The 24,434-nt window shown below is 42.6% G+C and overlaps 1 protein-coding gene across 4 annotated transcripts in view; it reads right to left on the bottom strand.

The window, feature by feature from the left end:
• Positions 1 to 20,662, bottom strand: part of PRC1 (protein regulator of cytokinesis 1) — a 36,418-nt gene extending 15,756 nt beyond the window's left edge. The window contains exons 1-3 of one of the 4 annotated variants that reach the window (XM_059056626.2): positions 20,449 to 20,662; positions 880 to 1,012; positions 404 to 526 (exon numbers count right to left, since the gene is read on the bottom strand). In XM_059056626.2, the coding sequence (XP_058912609.1) occupies positions 404 to 526; positions 880 to 1,012; positions 20,449 to 20,459 (267 nt within the window). In that variant the 5' untranslated portion in view covers positions 20,460 to 20,662. The remainder of the gene's footprint in view (positions 1 to 403; positions 527 to 879; positions 1,013 to 20,448) is intronic. The other 3 variants (XM_059056625.2, XM_059056624.2, XM_067029927.1) reach the window with 3 other exon arrangements.
• Positions 20,663 to 24,434: the final 3,772 nt, after the last annotated feature.

Genomic DNA, 24,434 nt, shown 5'->3' with positions numbered 1-24,434 from the left:
GGTATGAAAAAATCCAGAGGCAGGTTTTTGGGGTAACTTTTCCTTATATCACTAGTCACTTTTGTTTCCTAAGTAGCTCTCTTCATTTTCTTTCAAAGAAAGAATGGAATGATATCTATGCCTAGCTCAGAGTTTAAAAAAATTTTTGTGTCCTACAAATTGATAGTAAGAAGCTTGTTTTTGATTAAAACATTGCAACACTTAGCTGCTTCACCTCTCAACAGGGCAACTCTGCACATAAGTGAAAATTGCTTTGCTGGAACCAAGTAAGTAAGCAGCACATTTTCCCCATTTCTCATGTCTAGTACAGCCCTACAAGGAAACTTTCCACCTGTAGCCCCAAATCAAAGTTCTTCCCTAAATCTCAGACCCAAGCAGGATCCCCTGACACCCTGCCATGTACCTGAAATGGCTCGACATGTAGCTCACTGCACAGAGTGTTCAGCTCTTTTTGGCAGATGGCTATGCTTTTGATGAGCCTTTCCTTCAGGCTTTCCTCTTCAGCAATCATCATATCCAGGAGGTCCTACGAGAGATACAACAGTCCCATAGAAGTTTTGGGTGTTTTCCCCATTGGCCTCAAACAACAAATAACACCAAAAGCCTCATAATTTCAAATTTTAGAGGAAGGACTTAAACAAAACCAGGACTTCCCTGGTGGTCCAGTGGTTAAGATTCTGCGCTCCCAATGCATGGGGCACAGGTTCAATCCCTGGTCGGGGAACTAGGATCCTATATGCTGCACGGCACGGCCAAAACAAACAAAAAACCAGGAGGAGCCTATGACATCCTAGTGTCACTTCTATATGCTATCTTAGATGAGACACCAACATCCTTACCCCTGTCCCACTACAAAGAGATCAGTATTACTCAACTCACCTTGATATGCTTCTTTACAACCTCAGTTCTTTGTAACCGCTGGTCCTCTGGAATCCCAATCAATTCCCATATTTCCCGAAGGTGATTCAGGGCTTTCTGGAGACATACTATGGACTCCTCTGCCAGCACCTCACTAAAAAGCAAACGAGAAGCCAGCTACATGAGCCACTGCCTCCAGACTAAAAGCAATATTTACAGAAACTAAACAAACTAGTTTCGCAGTGGGCTCAAGGCTAAAACAAATTGAAAACAAGCATTCAGCTTAACTCATCTTGAACACTTCCCTACTGTTCCCCCTCCAAACACAACACTGGCAAAGGAAAATCCAGTATCATACTATCAATTCAGTGTGGAAATTCAATCTTCTGAATAATACTCAGAATCTGGACTTTGATCAATGGTTCTACCTATGGCAGTACAATACAGAACTTTAAATGCTTTTATTAAAGAAATAAACAGACAAAAATGTCAGTTCCTATAAAACAGCTGGCAATCTATTGCGATTTTGTTACTCATTTTTTCCCTTCCTGTTTTTTTAAGCTATAATTGACATATATAGCACTGTATAAGTTTAAGGTGTACAGCATAATGATTTGATTTACATACATCATGAAGTAATTATCACAATAAGTTTAGTAAACATCCATCATCTCATATAGGTACAAAATTAAAGAAATAGAAAAATTTTTTTTTCCTTGTGACAAGAACTCATAGGGTTTACTCTCTTAACAACTTTCATAAATAACATACAGTGGTGCTGGGACTTCCCTGGTGGTCCAGTGAATAAAGCTCCGTGCTCCCAGTGCAGGGGGCCTGGGTTTGATCCCTGGTCAGGGAACTAGATCCCGAGTGCATGCCACAGCTAGGAGTCCACATGCTGCAACTAAAGATCCTGCATGCCTCAAGAAGCCCTGGCGCAGCCATCCATAAATAAATAAAATAAATATTTTTAAAAGTACAGTGGTGCTAATTATATTTATGTTCTATATTACATCCCTAGTACTTATTTATCTTAAAACTGATTCCTTATAACCTTTTGACTACCCTCATCCAATCCCCCAGCCCCAGCCTCTACCTAAGACTCTAATCTCTTTTTCTATGACTTTGTTCGTTTTTGAAATATAATTGACCTATAACACTATGTTAGTTCCTGTTACAGAAGACAGTGATTTGATATTTCTATACATTTCAAACTGATCACCACAGTAAGTCTAGCTATGATATGTCACCATACAAAGATATTAGTTATTGAATATTCCCCACACTGTACATTTCATACCTGTGATGCCCTTATTTTGCAACTGGAAGCCTGTATTTCTTAGTCTGCCTCACCTATTTCTTTCCTCCCCCTACCCCCCACCCCTCTTGGCAAATTCCTGTTTGTTCTCTGTATCTATAACTGTGTTTACATTTTATTATGTTTATTTGTTTTATCTTTTAAAATTCCACATATAAGTGAAATTACACGGTATTCCTCTATCTCTGACTTATTTCACTTAGCATAATGTCCTCTAAGTCTATCCATGTTGTCACAAATGGCAAGAATTCATTCTTTTTTTATGGCTGAGTAATATTCCAGTGTGTGTGCGCATGCATGCACACACACATACATACACACACATTCTTTATCCATTCATCTACTGGTGGGCATTTAGGTTGCTTCCATATCTTGGACGCTGCAATGAACATAGAGGTGCACATATCTCTTCGAATTAAGTGTTTGTTTTCTTTGGATAAATACTCAGGATTGGAATTGCTAGATCATATGGTAGTTCTATTTATAATTTTTGAGGAATCTCCATACTGTTTTCCATAGTGGCTACTCCAATTTATATCCCCACCAACAGTGCACAAGTGTTCCCTTTTCTCCGCATCCTCACCAATATGCATTATCTGTTGTCTTTAATAATAGTCATTCTGACAGTTGTGAGGTGATTATCTCATCGTGGTTTTGATTTGCATTTCCCTTTTGATTAGTGATGTTAAGCATCTTTTCATGTGCCTGTTGTCTTCCTTGGAAAAATGTCTATTCAGATCCTCTGCCCATTTTTTAATCAGGTTGCTTGTTCTTCTCAATGTTGAGTTGTGTAAGTTCTCTGTATATTTTGGAATATTAACCCCTTCTCAGATATACTGTTTTCAAATATCTTCTCCCATTCAGTAGGTGGCCTTGTTGTTGTTCTTAAATTACAACTATTAATTTACAGAATGACTAAAATTTAAAAAATAATCAGGTGTTGGTGAGTATACAGAAAAGCCGGAACTTTCATATACTACTGCTTGGAGTGTGAACTGGTACAACCACTTTGAAAACTGTTGGCAGTATCTGCTAAAGCTGAACCCAGCAGTTCCATGTCTACATATGTAGAAATGCACACACATGTACCAAAGGTATGTACCAGAATGATCAAAGCAGCACTACTCATAATACCATAAAGGTAGAAACAACCTAGATGTCCATCAACAGAATAGAGAAACAGTACATTCCTACAATGGAATAATACAGCAATGAATAAAAAACATGGGTGAATCTCAGAAACATCATGTTGAAATATTGTAGGGCTTCCCTGGTGGCGCAGTGGTTGAGAATCCGCCTGCCGATGCAGGGGACGCGGGTTCGTGCCCCGGTCCGGGAAGATCCCACATGCCGCAGAGCGGCTGGGCCCGTGAGCCATGGCCGCTGAGCCTGCGCGTCCGGAGCCTGCGCTCCGCAATGGGAGAGGCCACAACAGTGAGAGGACCGTGTACCACAAAAAAAAAAAAAAAAAAAAAAAAATTGTAAATAAAAGAGGTCAAATGCAAAAAGACTACATACTATATGATTCTACCTTATGAAATTTTAGAAAAGGCAAAACTATAGTGAAAGAAAGCAAATGAGCTGTCTGGAATCGGGGCAGGGGATCAACTGCAAAGGGGCACAAGGCAACTATTTTTAGGGTGACAGAATGGTTCCAGATCCTAATGGTGATGATGATTACATAACTATACACAGAAACCAAAATTCAAACTGTACATGTGAAATGAGTCAATTTTACTGTATGTAAATTATACCTCAAATCTTAAAGAAAAAAAAAGGGAGGTAAAAGAAACAACTAAGATGGAAAAACAGAACAAAAAGTTGGGAAAGAAGAGGAAAAACAGCCAGATAAGCAAGCATCTTATCACTATGTGATTCCAGTTATACAAAGTTCAAAAACAGGCAGAACTAAGCTTTGCTTTGAGAAGTCAGGATAGTGGTTGTCATTGTCCTGGGAAGTGGTGACTTTTGGAGAGGGCACAAGGAGGGGTGGTTACACAGCATGTGCTGACTTTATGAAAATCCATCAAGTTTACACTTGATTTGTGTGCATTTCTGAATATGTTATACTTCAATTACAAAGTTTATTTAAAAATTATTCACTGTTTATCTGAAGCACAAATTTAACTGTACCTTGTATTTTATCTTTCAAAAAAAACTTTAGTTTTCTTTTTTTTTGGCCTCACCACACAACTTGTGAGATCTTAGCTCCCCAACCAGGGATCGAACCTGTGCCCTCAGCAATGAAAGCGCAGCCTTAACCACTGTCCACCAGGGAATTCTCAAAAAACCTTTACTTTAACAATGATAACCCTCAGTCTGCTTCACACAGCATTTAAATAACAGAGATTTTCTCTCCTTTCTTGGTACACCTGGATAACAAAGAGACCACTCTGGCAACAGAGAAACTAAACTCTGGATGTGTTTTGCTATCAGTCAGCCAGGAGGCCTTGAACAAGTCACTGAAGCTCTTTGTGTACAAATGATGAGGATCGAGGCTCTCACTGGCCCTCTGTCTGTCGTAGCATATTCAGGGGCTCTGAATCACCAGCCTAGATCTCCAAGAACATCAGTTTCTCCATAGGTTTCTCCTCCCTCCCTCCCTCCTTCCCTTCCTTCCTTTTCTCTCTCTCTCTCTCTATTTACTTTATGTTATTTTTGGCTGTGTTGGGTCTTCGTTGCTGTGCTGGCTTTCTCTAGTTGCGGCGAGCAGGGGCTACTCTTCATTGTGGTGTGCAGGCTTCTCATTGCAGTGGCTTCTCTTGTTGTGGAGCACGGGCTCTAGGGCACACGGGTTTCAGTAGCTGTGGCACGTGGACTCAGTAGTTGTGGTGCATGGGCTTAGTTGCTCCACAGCATGTGGAATCCTCCCGGACTAGGGCTCGAACCCGTGTCCGCTGCATTGGCAGGCGGATTCCCAACCTTGCACCACCAGGGAAGTCCTCCTTAGGTTTTAATATATTCATATCCAAGACATTTCTCTAGCCAAGAAATCCCAATTCAAAGGTTGCCTGTCCTAGTTCAAGAAAAGCTTCTGTACAAATACCAGCTGCCTATACTGGATGGCCAATTATCAATACCCACATAATGAAGAGTGTTTGAAAGAATTTACAGGGACCTACTTCCCTGGTGGTCCAGAGGGTAAGACTTGGCACTCCCACTGCAGGGGGCCCGGGTTTGATCCCTGGTCAGGGAACTAGATCCCACATGCATGCCACAACTAAGACCCCAGCGCAGCCAAAAATAATTACTAAAAAAAGAAAAGAATTTACTGTACTGCATTTTAGAAATGTTAACAGGTATCAAGGTATTTAACTAAAGTGCTTCCTCAGACAAATAATCCCTTTGCACTTCACTTTTAAGACAAAAGAACCCACAAGTCAAAATCCTAATTTTAGCATTTTATGTAAAATAACCTATACAAGAGGAACTTCCCTGTTGGCACAGTGGTTAAGACTCTGTGCTCCCAATGCAGGGGGCCCAGGTTGAATCCCTGGTCAGGGAACTAGATCCCACATGCATGCCACAACTAAGAGTTCTCATGCCACAACTAAGGAGCCCAGCTGCTGCAACTAAGGAGCCAGCGTGCCGCAACTAAAGAGCCCGTGTACCACAACTAAGACAGTGTAAACAACCCAAATGGCCATCAACTAATGAACAGGTAAATATGATATACCTATACAGTGGAATAATATTTGACAATAAACCTTGAAAACATTATGCCAAGTGAAAGAAGCCAGTCACAAAAGAGGACATATCATGATTCCATTTATGTGAAATATCCAGAATAGGCAAATCTATAGAGAAAGAAGTGGATTAGCAGTTGCCTAGGGCTGGGATTCAGGGGAGGGAGGTGGGTGGGAAAAGGGGATTGACCACTAATAGGTATGAGTTTTTTAAAGGGATGATAAAAATGTTAACTGACTGCAGTGATAGTTGCACAACTCTGAATATACTAATAATTAAATTGTAACACGTTAAATAGGTGAATTGTATAGTATAAGGATTATATCTCAATAAAGCTGTTATTTTAAAAATTCTGGCACATAATCGGAAGTTGTGAAATTTGTGACTTACCTGAAAAACAGATATGATTGCTAATTCATTTAGTCAAATTACTTCTACAAAATAAAATGACATGAAATTGGGATAAAATTCATAGATCTCAAATTCAATTAAAACCAAAACAAACACCTATACAGCAGATGGACTGCTAAACACCAGCAGATGGGCCTAAACACAATTTGTTATAATGAAAAAGTTAACTCTCCCTTGGATCTGATTACTTTAACAAGTGTTTGGAATTACCAAATATTCTAGAAGCAGTTCTCATGACAGTATAATCTTCTTTTTTTGAATTTTATTTATTTTTTTATACAGCAGTTATTAGTTATGTTTTATATATATTATACATATTTATATATATTTATACTTTTATACATATTATACATATACATTATACATATACATATTTATACATGTCAATCCCAATCTCCCAATTCATCCCACCACCCCACCCCACCACCACCACTTTCCCCCCCTTGGTGTCCATACATTTGTTCTCTACATCTGTGTCTCATTTCTGCCCTGCAAACTTGTTCATCTGTACCGTTGTTCTAGGTTCCATATATGTGCATTAATATATGATATTTGTTTTTCTCTTTCTGACTTACTTCACTCTGTATGAGTCTCTAGATACATCCACGTCTCTACAAATGACCCAATTTCGTTCCTTTTTATTGCTGAGTAATATTCCATTGTATATATGTACCACATCTTCTTTATCCATTCATCTGTCAATGGGCATTTAGGTTGCTTCCATGACCTGGCTATTTTAAATAGTACTGCAGTGAACATTGGGGTGCATGTATCTTTCTGAATTATGGTTTTCTCTGGGTGTATGCCCAGTAGTGGGATTGCTGGGTCATAAGGTAATTCTATTTTTAGTTTTTTAAGGAACCTCCATACTGTTCTCCATAGTGGCTGCATCAATTTACATTCCCACCAACAGTGCAAGAGAGTTCCCTTTTCTCCACACCCTCTCCAGCATTTGCTGTTTGTAGATTTTCTGATGATGCCCATTCTAACTGGTGTGAGGTGACACCTCACTGTAGTTTTGATTTGCATTTCTCTAATAATTAGTGATGTTGAGCAGCTTTTCATGTGCTTCTTGGCCACCTGTATGTCTTCTTTGGAGAAATGTCTATTTAAGTCTTCTGCCCATTTTTTGATTGGGTTGTTTGTTTTTTTAATATTGAGCTGCATGAGCTGTTTATAGATTTTGGAAGACAGTACAATTTTCTAAGAATTAAAGAATTAAAAAACTCTTCACAACATTCCAATTATACAAGTTTCATTCTTATATCATTCTGACACCTCTTTCTTACATCCCTGCCATTACCCTTACTTTCAAAAGACTTCTCTGGTGCTCCAGTGAGTAAGACTCCATGCTCCCAATGCAGAGAGGCTGGGTTCGATCCCTGGTTGGGGAACTAGATCCCACACGCATGCTGCAACTAAGAGTTCGCGTGTTGCAACTAAAGATCCCGTGTGCCGCAACTAAGATCCGGTGCGGCCTAAATAAAGAAATAAATATTAAGGGAAAAAAAAAAAAAAAGACAGCCAGAATCTCACCCCTCCCCACTTCTGCCTTTACCTCCCTGGTCCAGGTCACCACTATCATCTCTTCATCTGTACCACGGCCCTGGTCTTTTTTTTTTTTTTTTTTTTTTTTTTCAGTACGCAGGCCTCTCACTGTTGTGGCTTCTCCCATCGCAGAGCACAGGCTCTGGACATGCAGGCTCAGCGGCCATGGCTCATGGGCCCAGCCACTCCACAGCATGTGGGATCTTCCTGCATGAACCCATGTCCCCTACATCGGCAGGCGGACTCTCAAACACTGCGCCACCAGGGAAGCCCTGCCCTGGTCTTTTAACTGGTCTCCCTGCTTCTGCCTCGGCCTCCTTAAGCTTATTGTGTGCACAGAAGTCACAAGCCTCCATGCCCTCAAAATTCTCCAGTGATTCCTTATCTTAGAGGAAAAGCTTCTGCCTTTACAAAGGCCTCCAGAGCCCTTTAATCTACTCCAGTCACACTGGACTCCTTGCTCTTTCGGGAACCCACCGGGCACTATCCTAGCTCAGGCACTGCCATTTGCTATTCCCTCAACCTAGACTGTCTTCCCCTAGGTGTCCCATGGCTTGCCCCTTTCTGCCTTTAGGTCTTTTCTCAAAGATCACCTTCTCAGGGAGGCCTTCCTAACCAATCTCTTTAACACTGCAACTCCCCTTTCCCACACCTTCAGTACTTATCCCCTTTCTCTGCTTGATTTCTCTCCATAGCACTTATTACCATTTAATGTAAAATTTGCTTACTTATTACCTTTTTATTTTGTTATTAAAATGTAACCTCTAAAGGGCAAGGATATCAGTTGTGTTCACTGCTGAATCCCCAACACTTAGAATGGTGTCTTATATATAATAAACATTCAAGAAGAATTTTTGAACAAATAAAGATATTTCAAAAAAGCTGTATGGGGTTTCCCTGGTGGTGCAGTGGTTGGGAGTCTGCCTGCCGATGCAGGGGACACGGGTTCGTGCCTCGGTCCGGGAGGATCCCACATGCCGCAGAGCGGCTGGGCCCGTGAACCATGGCTGCTGAGCCTGCGCGCCTGGAGCCTGTGCTCCGCAACGGGAGAGGTCACAGCAGTGAGGCCCGCGTATCACACACACACAAAAAAAAAGCTGTATGATCTTACGACGCCTGAGTGCAGTCACTGTGAATAATAATTATCACAGTATATTACTCAATCTATAGATCTAATGTGATCCCTATCACGGGGACATTTTTCACAGAAATAGAACAAATAATCCTAAAATTATGTGGAACCATAAAAGACCCAGAATTGCCAAAGCAATCCTGAGGAAAAAGAACAAAGCAGGAGGCATAACCCTCCCAGACTTCAGACAATACTACAAAGCTACAGTAATCAAAACAGCATGGTACTGGCAAAAAAAAACCCAGACATTTGGATAAATGGAACAGAATACAGTGCCCAGAAATAAACCCATACACCTATGGACAATTAATCTTTGACAAAGGAGGCAAGAATACACAATCGGGAAAAGACAGTCTATTCAGCAAGCAGTGTTAGGAATGCTGGACAGCTGCATGTAAATCAATGAAGTTAGAACACACCATCACACCACACACAAAAATAAACTCAAGGCCTTCCCTGATGGCTCAGTGGTTGAGAATCCTCCTGCTAATGCAGCGGACACGGGTTCGAGCCCTGGTCTGGGAAGATCCCACATGCCGCGGAGCGGCTGGGCCCCTGAGCCACAACTACTGAGCCTGCGCATCCGGAGCCTATGCTCCGCAACAAGAGAGGCCGCGACAGTGAGAGGCCCGCGCACCGCGATGAAGAGTGGCCCCCGCTCGCCGCAACTAGAGAAAGCCCTTGCACAGAAACGAAGACCCAACACAGCCAAAAATAAATAAATAAATTTTAAATAAATAAATAAATAAACTCAAAATGGCTTAAAGACTTAAATATAAGTCATAACACCATAAAACTCCTAGATGAGAACATAAGCAAAACATTCTCCTACATAAATCGTACCACTGTTTTCTTAGGTCAGTCTCCCAAGGCAATAAAAATAAAAACAAATATAAACAAATGGGACCTAATCAAACCTACAGGCCGTTGCACAGCAAAGGAAACCATAAAAAAATGAAAAGACAACCTACAGAATGGGAGAAAACATTTGCAAATGATGGGACAGATAAGCGCTTAATCTCCAAAATATACCAACAGCTCATACAATTCAACAACAACAAAAATCAAACAACGCAATCGAAAAATGGGCAGAAAACCTTAACAGACATTTCTCCAAAGAAGACATACAGATGGCCAGCAGGCACATGAAAAGATGCTCAACATCACTAATTATTAGAGAAATGCAAATCAAAACTACAGTGAGGTACCACCTCACACTCGTCAGAATGGCCATCATAAAAAGTCTACAAATAGGGCTTCCCTGGTGGCGCAGTGGTTGAGAGTCCGCCTGCCAATGCAGGGGACATGGGTTCGTGCCCCAGTCCGGGAAGATCCCACATGCCACGAAGCGGCTGGGCCCGTGAGCCATGGCCGCTGAGCCTGAGCGTCCGGAGCCTGTGCTCCGCAACGGGAGAGGCCACAACAGTGAGAGGCCCGCATATCACAAAAAGGAATAAAAAAAAAAAAAAAAAAAAAACTACAAATAACAAATGCTGGAGAGGGTGTGGAGAAAAGGGAAACCTCCTACACTACTGGTGGGAATGTAAGTTGGTGCAGCCACTATGGAAAACATTGTGGAGGTTCCTCAAAAAACTAAAAAAAAAATTGCCATATGATCCAGCAATTCCACTCCTGGGGCATACACCCAGACTAACTATAATTTGAAAAAATACATGCACCCCTGTGTTCACAGCAGCACTACTTAAAATAGCCAAGACATGGAAACAACCTAAATGTCCATTGACGGATGAATGGATAAAGAAGATGTGGGAGACGGCTTAAAGATGGTGGAAGAGTAAGACGCAGAGATCTCCTTCCTCCTCACAGAGACATCAGAAATACATCTACACGTGAAACTTCTCCTATAGAACACCCACCGAACGCTGGCAGAAGACCTCAGACCTCCCAAAAGGCAAGAAACTCCCCACATACCTGGGTAGGGCAAAAGAAAAAAGAATAAACAGAGACAAAGAATAGGGACGGGACCTACACCAGTGGGAGGGAGCTGTGAAGGAAGAAAGACTCCCATACACTAGAAGCCCCTTCGTGGGCGGAGACTGCGGGTGGTGGAGGGGGAAGCTCCGGGGCCGCGGAGGACAGCTCAGCCACAGGGTGCGGAGGGCAAAGCGGAGAGATTCCCGCAGAGGATCGGTGCCGACCGGCACTCACCAGCCCGAGAGGCTTGTCTGCTCCCCTGACGGAGCGGGCGGGGGCCGCGAGCTGAGGCTCGGGCTTCAGTCGGATACCAGGGAAAGGTCTGGAGTTGGCAGAGTGAAAACAGCCTGAAGGTGTAGTGCGCCACGGCTGGCCGGGAGGGAGTCCGGTTGAAGTCTGGAGCTACCGAAGAGGCAAGAGACCTTTTCTTCCCTCTTTGCTTCCTGGGCGCGAGGAGAGGGGATTAAGCGCGCCGCTTAAAGGAGCCCCAGAAACGGGCGCGGAGCTGCCGAAGAGACAAGAGACTTTTTCTTGCCTCTTTGTTTCCTCGGGCGCGAGGAGAGGGGATTAAGAGCACCACATAAAGGAGCTCCAGAAACAGGCGTGAGCTGCAGCTGTCGGCACAGACAGTAGAGACAGGTGTGGGACGCTAAGTTGCTGCTGCCGCCACCAAGAGGCCTGTGTGCGAGCACAGGTCACTCTCCACACCGGCCCTCCCGGGAGCCCGTGCAGCCCACCACTGCCAGGTTCCTGGGATTCAGGGACAGCTTCCCCGGGAGAACGCGCGGCACGCCTTGGGCCTGTGCAGCATCATGTCGGCCTCTGCCGCCGCGGACTCGCCCCGCACCCGTGCCACTCCCTCCCCACAGCCTGAGTGAGCCAGAGCCCCCGAATCAACTGCTCCTTTAACCCCATCCTGTCTGAGTGAAGGGCAGACGCCCTCGGACGACCTACACGCAGAGGCGGGACCAAGTCCAAAGCTGAACCCCAGGAGCTGTGCGAACAGAGAGGAGAGGGGGAGGTCTCTCCCAGCAGCCTCAGAAGCAGCAGATTAAAGCTCCACAATCAACTTGAAGTGCCCTGCATCTGTGGAAAACCTGAATAGACAATGAATCATCCCAAGTTGAGGAGGTGGACTTTGGGAGCAAGATATACTATTATTTTCCCCTTTTTTTCTTTTTGTGAGTGTGTATGTGTGTGCTGCTGTGTGAGATTTTGTCTGTATAGCTTTGCTTTCACCATTTGTCCTAGGGTTAGACCGACCCATTTTAGTGTTTTTTTTTAATAGAAATTTTTCTTCTTAATAATTATTTTTTATTTTAATAACTATACTTTATCTTACTTTATTTTGTCTTCTCCCTTTCTTTCTTCCTTCCTTCCCTCCTTTCTTCCTTCCTTCCTCCCTTCTTTCCTCCCTTTCTTCCTCTCCACCTTCCTTCCTTGCTTTCTTTCTTCCTTCATTTCTTCCTTCCCTCCCTCCCTCCTTCCTTCCTTCCTTCCTTCCTTTTCTTTCCTTTCTATTTTTTCTCCCTTTTATTTTGAGCCGTGTGGATTAAAGGCTCTTGGCGCCCAGCTAGGCACCAGGGCTGTGTCTCTGAGGTGGGAGAACCAACCTCAAGACACTAGTCCACAAGAGACCTCCCAGCTCCACGCAATATCAAACGACAAAAATCTCCCAGAGATCTCCATCTCAACACCAACACCCAGCTTCACTCAACGACCAGCAAGCTACAGTGCTGGACACCCTATGCCAAACAACTAGCAAGACAGGAACACAACCCCACCCATTAGCAGAGAGGCTGCCTAAAAACATAATAAGGCCACAGACACCGCAAAACACACCATCAGATGTGGACCTGCCCACCAGAAAGACAAGATCCAGCCTCATCCACCAGAACAGAGGCACTAGTGCCCCCAACCAGGGAACCTACTCAACCCACTGGAACCAACCTTAGCCACTGGGGGCAGACACCAAAAACAACGGGAACTATGAACCTGCAGCCTGCAAAAAGGAGACCCCAAACACAGTAAGATAAGCGAAATGAGAAGACAGAAAAACACAGAGCAGATGAAGGAGCAAGATAAAAACACACCAGACCTAACAAATGAAGAGGAAATAGGCAGTCTACCTGAAAAAGAATTCAGAATAATGATAGTAAAGATGATTCAAAATCTTGGAAATAGAATAGACAACTTGCAAGAAACAGTTAACAAGGACCTAGAAGAAATAAAGAGGAAGCAAGCAATGATGAGCAACACAATAAATGAAATGAAAACTACTCTAGATGGGATCAATAGCAGAATAACTGAGGCAGAAGGACGGATAAGTGACCTGGAAGATAAAATAGTGGAAATAACTACTGCAGAGTAGAAGAAAGAAAAAAGAATGAAAAGAACTGAGGACAGTCTCAGAGACCTCTGGGACAACATTAAACACACCAACATTCGAATTATAGGGGTTCCAGAAGAAGAAGAGAAAAAGAAAGGGACTGAGAAAATATTTGAAGAGATTATTGTTGAAAACTTCCCTAATATAGGAAAGGAAAGAGTGAATCAAGTCCAGGAAGCACAGAGAGTCCCATACAGATTAAACCCAAGGATAAACACGCCAAGACACATAATAATCGAACTGTCAAAAATTAAATACAAAGAAAACATATTAAAAGCAGCAAGGGAAAAACAACAAATAACACACAAGGGAATCCCCATAAGGTTAACATCTGATCTTTCAGCAGAAACTCTACAAGCCAGAAGGGAGTGGCAGGACATATTTAAAGTGATGAAGGAAAAAAACCTACAACCAAGATTACTCTACCCAGCAAGGATCCCATTCAGATTTGATGGAGAAATTAAAACCTTTACAGACAAGCAAAAGCTGAGAGAGTTCAGCACCACCAAACCAGCTCTACAACAAATCCTAAAGGAACTTCTCTAGGCAAGAAACACAAGAGAAGGAAAAGACCTACAAGAACAACCCGAAACAATTAAGTAAATGGTAATAGGAACATACATATTGATAATTACCTTAAATGTAAGTGGATTAAATGCTCCCACCAAAAGACACAGACTGGCTGAATGGATACAAAAACAAGACCCATATATATGCTGTCTACAAGAGACCCACTACAAACCTAGGGACACATACAGACTGAAAGTAAGGGGATGGAAAAAGATATTCCATGCAAATGGCAATCAGAAGAAAGCTGGAGTAGCAATTCTCATATCAGACAAAATAGACTTTAAAATAAAGTCTATTACAAGAGACAAAGAAGGACACTACATAATGATCAAGAGATCGATCCATGAAGAAAATATAACAATTGTAAATATTTATGCACCCAACATAGGAGCACCTCAATACATAAGGCAAATACTAACAGCCTTAAAAGGGGAAATCGACAGTAACACAATTATAGTAGGGGACTTTAACACCCCACTTTCACCAATGGACAGATCATCCAAAATGAAAACAAATAAGGAAACACAAGCTTTAAATGATACATTACACAAGATGGACTTAATTGACATTTATAGGACATTCCATCCAAAAACAACAGAATACACATTTTTCTCAAGTGCTCATGGAACATTCTCCAGGATCAATCGTATATTGGGTCACAAATCTAGCCTTGGCAAATTTAAGAAAATTGAAATCGTATCAAGTATCTTTTCCGACCACAATGCTATGAGCCTAGATATCAATTACAGGAAAAGATCTGTAAAAAATACAAACACATGGAGGCTAAACAATACACTACTTAATAACGAAGTGATCACTGAAGAAATCAAAGAGGAAATCAAAAAATACTTAGATATAAATGACAATGGAGACACGACGACCCAAAACCTATGGGATACAGCAAAAGCAGTTCTAAGAGGGAAGTTTATAGCAATACAATCATACCTTAAGAAACAGGAAACATCTCGAATAAACAACCTAACTTTACACTTAAAGCAATTAGAGAAAGAAGAACAAAAAAACCCCAAATTTAGCAGAAGGAAAGAAATCATAAAGATCAGATCAGATATAAATGAAAAAGAAGTGAAGGAAACAATAGCAAAGATCAATAAAACTTAAAGCTGATTCTTTGAGAAGATAAATAAAATTGATAAACCATTAGCCAGACTCATCAAGAATAAAAGGGAGAAGACTCACATCAATAGAATTAGAAATGAAAAAAGAGATGTAACAACTGACACTGCAGAAATACAAAAGATTATTAGAGATTACTACAAGCAACTGTATGGCAATAAAATGGACAACCTGGAAGAAATGGACAAATTCTTAGAAATGCACAACCTGCCGAGACTGAACCAGGAAGAAACAGAAAATATGAACAGACCAATCACAAGCACTGAAATTGAAACTGTGATTAAAAATCTTCCAACAAACAAAAGCCCAGGACCAGATGGCTTCACAGGCGAATTATATCAAACATTTAGAGAAAAGCTAACACCTATCCTTCTCAAACTCTTCCAAAAGATAGCAGAGGGAGGAACACTCCCAAACTCATTCTATGAGGCCACCATCACCCTGATACCAAAACCAGACAAAGACGTCACAAAGAAAGAAAACTACAGGCCAATATCACTGATGAACATAGATGCAAAAATCCTCAACAAAATATTAGCAAACAGAATCCAACAGCACATTAAAAGGATCATACACCATGATCAAGTGGGGTTTATTCCAGGAATGCAAGGATTCTTCAATATATGCAAATCAATCAACGTGATACACCGTATCAACAAACTGAAGGAGAAAAACCATATGATCACCTCAATAGATGCAGAGAAACCTTTTGACAAAATTCAACACTCATTTATGATAAAAACCCTGCAGAAAGTAGGCATACAGGGAACTTTCCTCTACATAATAAAGGCCATATATGACAAACCCACAGCTAGCATCATTCTCAATGGTGAAAAACTGAAACCATTTCCACTAAGATCAGGAACAAGACAAGGTTGCCCACTCTCACCACTCTTATTCAACATAGTTTTGGAAGTTCTAGCCACAGCAATCAGAGAAAATAAAGAAATAAAAGGAATCCAAATCGGAAAAGAAGAAGTAAAGCTGTCACTGTTTGCAGATGACATGATACTATACATAGAGAATCCTAAGGATGCTACCAGAAAACTACTAGAGCTAATCAATGAATTTGGTAAAGTTGCAGGATACAAAATTAATGCACAGAAATCTCTGGCATTCTTATACAGTAATGATGAAAAATCTGAGAGTGAAATTAAGAAAACACTCCCATTTACCATTGCAACAAAAAGAATAAAATATCTAGGAATAAACCTACCTAAGGAGACAAAAGACTTGTATGCAGAAAACTATAAGACACTGATGAAAGAAATTAAAGATGATACAAATAGGTGGAGAAACATACCTTGTTCTTGGATTGGAAGAATCAACATTGTGAAAATGACTCTACTACCCAAAGCAATCTACAGATTTAATGCGATCCCTATCAAATTACCACTGGCATTTTTTACAGAACTAGAACAAAACATTTCACAATTTGTATGGAAACACAAAAGACCCCGAATAGCCAAAGCAATCTTGAGAACGAAAAATGGAGCTGGAGGAATCAGGCTCCCTGACTTCAGACTATACTACAAGGCTACAGTAATCAAGACAGTATGGTACTGGCACAAAAACAGAAATATAGATCAATGGAACAGGATAGAAAGCCCAGAGATAAACCCACACACATATGGTCACCTTATCTTTGATAAAGGAGGGAAGGATATACAGTGGAGAAAAGACAGCCTCTTCAATAAGTGGTGCTGGGAAAACTGGACAGCTACATGTAAAAGTATGAAATTAGAACAATCCCTAACACCACACACAAAAATAAACTCAAAATGGGTTAAAGACCTAAATGTAAGGCCAGACACTATCAAACTCTTAGAGGAAAACATAGGCAGAACACTCTACGACATAAATCACAGCAAGATCCTTTTTGACCCATCTCCTAGAGAAATGGAAATCAAAACAAAAATAAACAAATGGGACCTAATGAAACTTAAAAGCTTTTGCACAGCAAAGGATACCATAAACAAGACAAAAAGACAACCCTCAGAATGGGAGAAAATAGTTACAAATGAAGCAACTGACAAAGGATTAATCTCCAAAATTTATAAGCAACTCATGCAGCTCAATAACAAAAAAACAAACAACCCAATCCAAAAATGGGCAGAAGAACTAAACAGACATTTCTCCAAAGAAGATATACAGATTGCTAACAAACACATGAAAGAATGCTCAACATCATTAATCATTAGAGAAATGCAAATCAAAACTACAATGAGATATCATCTCACACAGGTCAGATTGGCCATCATCAAAAACTCTAGAAACAATAAATGCTGGAGAGGGTGTGGAGAAAAGGGAACCCTCTTGCACTGCTGGTGGGAGTGTAAATTGATACAGCCACTATGGAGAACAGTATGGAGGTTCCTTAAAAAACTACAAATAGAACTACCATACGACCCAGCAATCCCACTACTGGGCATATACCCTGAGAAAACCATAATTCAAAAAGAGTCATGTACCAAAATGTTCACTGCAGCTCTATTTACAATAGCCAGGACATGGAAGCAACCTAAGTGTCCATCAACAGATGAATGGATAAAGAAGATGTGGCACATATATACAATGGAATATTACTCAGCCATAAAAAGAAATGAAACTGAGTTATTTATAATGAGGTGGATGGACCTGGAGTCTGTCATACAGAGTGAAGTAAGTCAGAAGGAAAAAAACAAATACCATATGCTAACACATATATATGGACTCTAAGGGAAAAAAATGTCATGAAGAGATTAGTGGTAGGACAGGAATAAAACACAGACTTACTACAGCATGGACTTGAGGATATGGGGAGGGGGAAGGGTAAGCTGTGACGAAGTGAGAGAGTGGCAGGGACATATATACACTATCAAATGTAAATTAGATAGCTAGTGGGAAGCTGCCGCATAGCACAGGGAGATCACCTCTGTGCTTTGTGACCACCTAGAGGGGTGGGATAGGGAGGGTGGGAGAGAGGGTGATGCAAAATGGAAGACATATGGGAACATATGTATATGTATAACTGATTCACTTTGTTGTAAAGGAAAAACTAACACACTACTGTAAAACAGTTATACTCCAATAAAGATGTTTAAAAAAAAAAAAAGAAGAAGAAGATGTGGGACTTCCCTGGTGGCGCAGTGGTTAAGAATCCACCTGCCAATGCAGGGGACATGGGTTCGATCCCTGGTCTGGGAAGATCCCTCATGCCACGGAGCAATTAAGCCGGTATGGCACAACTACTGAGCCTACGCTCTAAAGCCCGCGAGCCACAACTACTGAAGCCTGTGGGCCTACAGCCCATGCTCTACAACAAGAGAAGACACCACCATGATAAGCCCACGCACCGCAACAAATAGTAGCCCCCGCTCACCACAACTAGAGAAAGCCCATGCGAAGCAACGAGGACCCAACGCAGCCAAAAATAAATGAATAAATAAATAAAATTTTAAAATAATAATAGTGTTTTAAAAAAAGAATATATATGTGTATAACTGAATCACTTTGATGTAGAGCAGAAATTAAACACAACCATTGTAAATTTCAATAAGACTTTAAAAATAAATAAAAGCATAAAAAATGTTACAAAAATAATCATCATGGTACAATTATGTAGTGCCTTTCTAAACGGTTTCAGGTAATTCCGTAGAAGGTGCAAACTTGAGACTTTTTTCGTAAAACATCACTGAAAAACTGAGGGTGCTTACAAGAATACCACCCAAGGGCTTCCCTGGTGGCGCAGTGGTTGAGAGTCCACCTGCTGATGCAGGGGACACGGGTTCGTTCCCCGGTCCGGGAAGATCCCACCGCGGAGCGGCTGGGCCCGTGAGCCATGGCCGCTGAGCCTGTGCGTCAAAAAAAAAAAAAAAAACCCCAAGAATACAGAGGTTGAAAAGGGGGCCAATTTTTCCAGTCTCTTGAACCTAAGTCACTAGACTGGAAGATATCCCAAATGACCCTCTAAATGATTTCCTACCTTCTGGCAGCATTCTACTGATACACTGTCCTATTTTTTCCTAAATAGCCCTCCAGAGAAGTTTTGTTAAGCTCCTCTGTACAACCTGCTTCAGAAATCGATAGCCAATAGTTAATTCAGTGACCATTCTGATAACCATTTTCCTCAGGCATACTTCTCATAGTCCTCTCTAAACATGAATACCTGAAATCCAGATTACCCGAAAGTCTGGTTTTGTTAGTAGGGTAATTCCAGTTGCTCTTTTAAAGCGTAATTATATCTGTCAGCCTGGAACCAAAGTTAATTGATAACTTTTCCTCCCCCTTCATTTACTTTCTTAAAAGCAGTAGATGCCTGAACAATCCAAAAACTGTTAATGGACTTGGAGTAAGAGTCTCCTGTAAAATGTCATTTAAAATTTTACTAGTCCTCAGAATGCGTCATTAGCTGAAACGCAGAGCAGCTTAAATGTGCTGTCTTTTATATAAGATATTTGTAATCCACAACCTTACACCTGAGATCTGTTTTCCCAATGTTACCAGTGATTTGTACTTCATTCCCATTCTCACGAGGGCAAGCATTTGAAAAAGAACGGTCGGAATTAGTAATAATGGAAGGAAGAAACTTACAAAGCCATACATCAATCAGTTTGACTAATAACTATAAATTATTTAATAATGAATCATCACAATGCTTCACCCACTACTTATAGAAAATAAGGTTAACATCTGCATCGCTTTTAACACAAAAGTCCTATGCACTGGCATTATTTTTATTTTAGAGATGAGCAAACTGACATTCGATATTTTTGCCCAAATTCATAAGGCTGGTAACTGGCAGTGTGGTGCGTCTGGTCCCAATTTCAATTCGGACACTCCTTTCCCAGCACTGCTTGAGAAGTTGTTAAAATGACGGGAAAAGAATTCCTTTATCGGAGTTTTTCAACTTGCAAGAAAACCAAGCTATCTTTCCAATTCAAGTAAAGTGTTAACACTGCAACCCAGATACATCGAAAAGCAACGATAAATTTAAAACTGCACGTCTTTATTTAAAGAAAAACTAGAAACATTGACCATAAAAGACTCAGGACTTAAAACAAGCCGTCGGTGCCAAGAAGCAGCACCTGAGACGCTTTGCTGGCGGAGAGGGTGGGGCTCCCGGACGCCAGCTCTGACCGCCCCGCACCGGGGGCGCCGCGGCCCCCGTCTGGCCTCCCGCCGCTTCTCCCGGGCACCTGCGCTCGGCCCGCACCCGGGCGTCGGGGCCTGCGGGAGCCCGCGGCCCGGGGAAGGCGCGCGTCAGGTCTGGCCTCCACCCCGCCAAGGGCCCGCGGCCCGTGCACCGGCTCGCCGCTTCCCAGACATGCCTGGCTTCTTCCAGCCTCACTCGGGCGCCGGCTGACGAGACACCCCGGCCCACGGCCTAAGGCGGCCTCTCGGACTCCGCCCAGCCCCGCCACCGCCCCGCACCCGGGACCGGCACCAATCCCTCCCACGCCCCCTCGATTCCCCAACAACCCGCACCTTCTCCTCATGGCGGACGCTCCAAGCGGGCGGGCGTCGAGGCCCTGACCCTCTCCACGCGGGCCCGAGCGCAGCCACCACACGCAAGCACCGGCGGTCTGACTCCCGGTAGCCGTTCCGCGAGCCGTTAAGCCTGCGCAGAATTTCAAACCGAAACCCGAGGCGGAGGAGCCCCGCGATTGGTGCCGCGTCCCGTGGCTCCTGGCGAAGCCCCGCCTCGCCCCGCCCCCCGGCGCGCCTTGGCTAGGGGCGGGGACTCGCGCACTGGGTGTGGGAAGCGCTCGCGCGCCGGCGGGAGACCTGGTCGCTGTGTGCGCGTGCGCGCGGCTCTTTTGCCTCGCTTTGGTGTAGCCGGGAGGGGACGTCCAAACCTCGCGAGCCGGCAACCTCCTCCGAGTTCCGGCCGGCCCCGGCGCGGTGTTGATTCAAAGTGCGCGTCGCCGCCCAGAGACCGCCCGGTGTGCGGATCTCCTCGGCGTGGCGCATAAACTGCCTTGCCGCTCTCAGCCGGTGGGGTGACATGAGAGGGATTAACAGAAAAGCCTGGCGCCGTAATTTGTTACCCTCACTCATTTCAGGCAGCAAGCCTGGGGACCAAGCAATTTCCCCATATGTAGGAAACCATGACCTAAAGGGAAAGGGCAGGGACGGACACTGAACCCTGCTCACCGGCCTGGTACCTTTCTAGACGAGCGATCCCGTTTTAATCTCCCAACCATCCCGCTAGGTATTATCGCCATTCTACAAAGGGAACTGTCTCGAAAAGGTCTGAGTGACTTGCCCAAGTAACTACTGGTAAATGAATGGAAATTACCTGGATCGTGGTTTTCTTTCAAATTACCTGGATTTATATAATTGTTATATAAAAATTTAAAAACTCAAAATCGACAAAGTACTTTTGTATCCTTGCTACATGCCTTAATGCTTATATATCACTTTTTCCTTTTTTCATGGTTGTGTAATATATTGATTAGTCTGTAGATTCATAATTCAACTACTTTGCCATCGATGGATATTTAGGTTGTACTTTGTACAAATAAATGTCTTCATACCTAAATCTTTGCATTTTGCATTATTTTCTTAGGGTTGTTTCCTAGAAATGTAATTACTTTATGCTCCCTCTCCAGACAGGTTGTATTTATTAATTTGCCCTCACCACCAAGGAAGCCTCACGGGAAGAGTACCCTTCTCACCCTCAGCAGTATGGAGTACTACTGCCCCTTTAAATTGGCATTTCCTTGTTTGATTCATACTTGCTTGATTATAGCTGAAATTGCACATTTTCCCCATGTGTACTGGTCAACTGTAACTTCTGTGAATTCTCTTCATTTGTCTTTTCCATGAAGGAAAAGTAAAGGATGCCTGTTTGCTTCACCTTCCGGACCGCGTTTTTCTCACTTTCGGAAAAACTTCATTGGTGCTTTCAACAACCTTTAACTCATGAGCAGCGTGCCAAACATCTGCACCACTAGTATGTGGCCTGCAGGCACCACTTTTTAAATTTACTTGTGCTCTTTGTTGATTAACCTGAGAGTTTTCCAGAAAGCTTCAAACACTTGTGATCTTCAGACAGGTTCCCAGGGCCGTGGTTGTAAGTATCCAGAGATAAAACGATTTTGCTATCATGTGCTTTACACTGTAATTCTGAAGCTAACAAAGATCCCGCGGTCAACGGTCATAGAACCGTTGGAAGATATCAATTCAGAGCACATACTCAGCATGTAAAACACTCTAATGTGTATAAAAAAGGATCATTTTATATTTCTACTGAACAGCACTGTTCTAGAATGCACTGCCACTGTTTATTCATTTGGCCATAGAATTTGTTCTGACTGCCACATAGTCTTTCTACAAACTAACAGCCCTGTCAGCAGTGTCTTTGATCTTGCACACTAGCTTGACGTAGCACTGTCAAGATTCTAGCTAGATGCCGCATAGCACAGGGAGTTCACCTCTGTGCTTTGTGACCACCTAGAGGGGTGGGAGGGAGGGTGATGCAAGAGGAAAGAGATATGGGAACATATGTATATGTATAACTGATTCACTTTGTTGTAAAGGAGAAACTAACACCTATTGTAAAACAGTTATACTCAAATAAAGATGTTAAAAAAAAAAGATTCTAGCTAGATACTTGAGGTACTGCATTTTCCTTGGAATTTGCACTCATCGCATTATCATTCTCCCATGGAAAGAATACTTTTGATGATCCAACACCACAGGTTTGGATCTTCCTTTTAAGAAGTGGCATGCGGGCTTCCCTGGTGGCGCAGTGGTTGAGAGTCCGCCTGCCGATGCAGGGGACACGGGTTCGTGCCCCGGTCCGGGAAGATCCCACATGCCGCGGAGCGGCTGGGCCCGTGAGCCATGGCTGCTGAGCCTGCGCTCCGCAATGGGAGAGGCCACAACGGTGAGAGGCCCGCGTACCGCAAAAAAAAAAAAAAAAAAAAAAAAAGAAGTGTAATGCAAGATAGAAATAGAGACACAGACGTAGAGAACAAACGTATGGACACTGAAGGTGGGATGAATTGGGAGATAGGGACTGACATATATACACTAATATGTATAAAATAGGCAACTAATGAGAACCTGCTGTATAGCACCAGGAACTCCGCTGTACAGCAGAAACTAAGACAACATTGTAAAACAACTATACCCCAATTAAAAAAAAAAAAAAAGACGTGGCAACACTGTGGATTGGGCAACAGATAGGAGGCAGAGCTTGGGAGGGACAGTTTTGCAAAAGCCCAGGCCAAAAACAAGTACCTCTGCCATGGGGATGGTGAGAAGATGAACCAGAAGCATTTAGAAATAATGGGTAAGGGGACCAGCTGAATGTGGGGGATAAAAAGAAAAAAATCTTGAGGTCAAAGATATAATTTCTTTTAATTTTTAAAATTTTATTTATTTGGCTGCACTGGGTCTTAGTAGCAGCACACGGGATCTTTGTTGCCGCATGTGGGATCTTTAGTTGTGGCATTCAAACTCGTAGTTGTGGCATGCATGTGGGATCCAGTTACCTGACCAGGGATTGAACTCGGGTCCCCTGCATTGGGAGCACAGTGTCTTAACCACTGGACCACAAGGGAAGTCCCAAGGATATAATTTCTTGCATGAACAAAACTTGGGTAGATGATGAGAATGTCAATTAAGGAAACAGAGGAAGAGGAGCAGATTTAGGGATCCCAAGTGGGGACACGAGGTTCAGTGTGAGAGTTTATTTTAGACATGCTGAGTGTGAACTGCCCATGGAACGACCAGGTTGTAAATAATCGCGGGAATCTCAGCAGTGAGACAAAAGTTTGGGATGGGCAAGTGGATAACAACAAAGGACAGAGACAGGAGATGCAACAAAGGAGGATACACAGAGAGAGGAACCAAAGGAGACGGAAGTGCAGCCTAGGAGAATGCAGGAGGACAAAAAAGTGTGTCATGGAAGCTGAATATGAGAATTACAAGAAGGTAAAGGGGATCATCAGTGAGATCAACTTAGAAGACGACCACTAATAGATGTGGTTAGTGTTCACAATTTTTAAAGGGTAAAGGGAAAGAAAGGTCACTAGAATCAGCACTTAGGAAGGCACTGGTAACCTTTACAGGAGCACAGTTTGCCAATGCCTGAAATTGCTCTAACAAGGGACACAATCTTTCATTCTGCAATAAGAAATAAAAGGCTTAAAATTCAACCGACTCCTTAAGTTAAAACAATAGCAATCTCATTTTTTCTAAAGTGTAATGAATCACAATTTTAGAATTGGAAGGGTGCATACTGATCATCTAACTAATCCTCATTTTATGGTTGAGGAAAGTCCAGTACAGTTCAAGTTTCAAGGAAGAACCAGACCAATGCAAGTTTTAAGGAAGAACCAGACCAGGCCCAGAGCTACTACCCAGTCCAGGCCCTAGAATACACGAAGCCCCTAGGTAAAGCCCCCTCTGCTTCACCAGTAAACATGGAAGTGCCTGTCTAGAACTAAACACAATATTGA

Source organism: Kogia breviceps, chromosome 3 (assembly GCF_026419965.1).
Source record: "Kogia breviceps isolate mKogBre1 chromosome 3, mKogBre1 haplotype 1, whole genome shotgun sequence".
Lineage (NCBI taxonomy): Eukaryota > Metazoa > Chordata > Mammalia > Artiodactyla > Physeteridae > Kogia > Kogia breviceps.
Note: the sequence above shows the minus strand (reverse complement) of the source record. Positions and strands in the feature narration are given on the sequence as shown.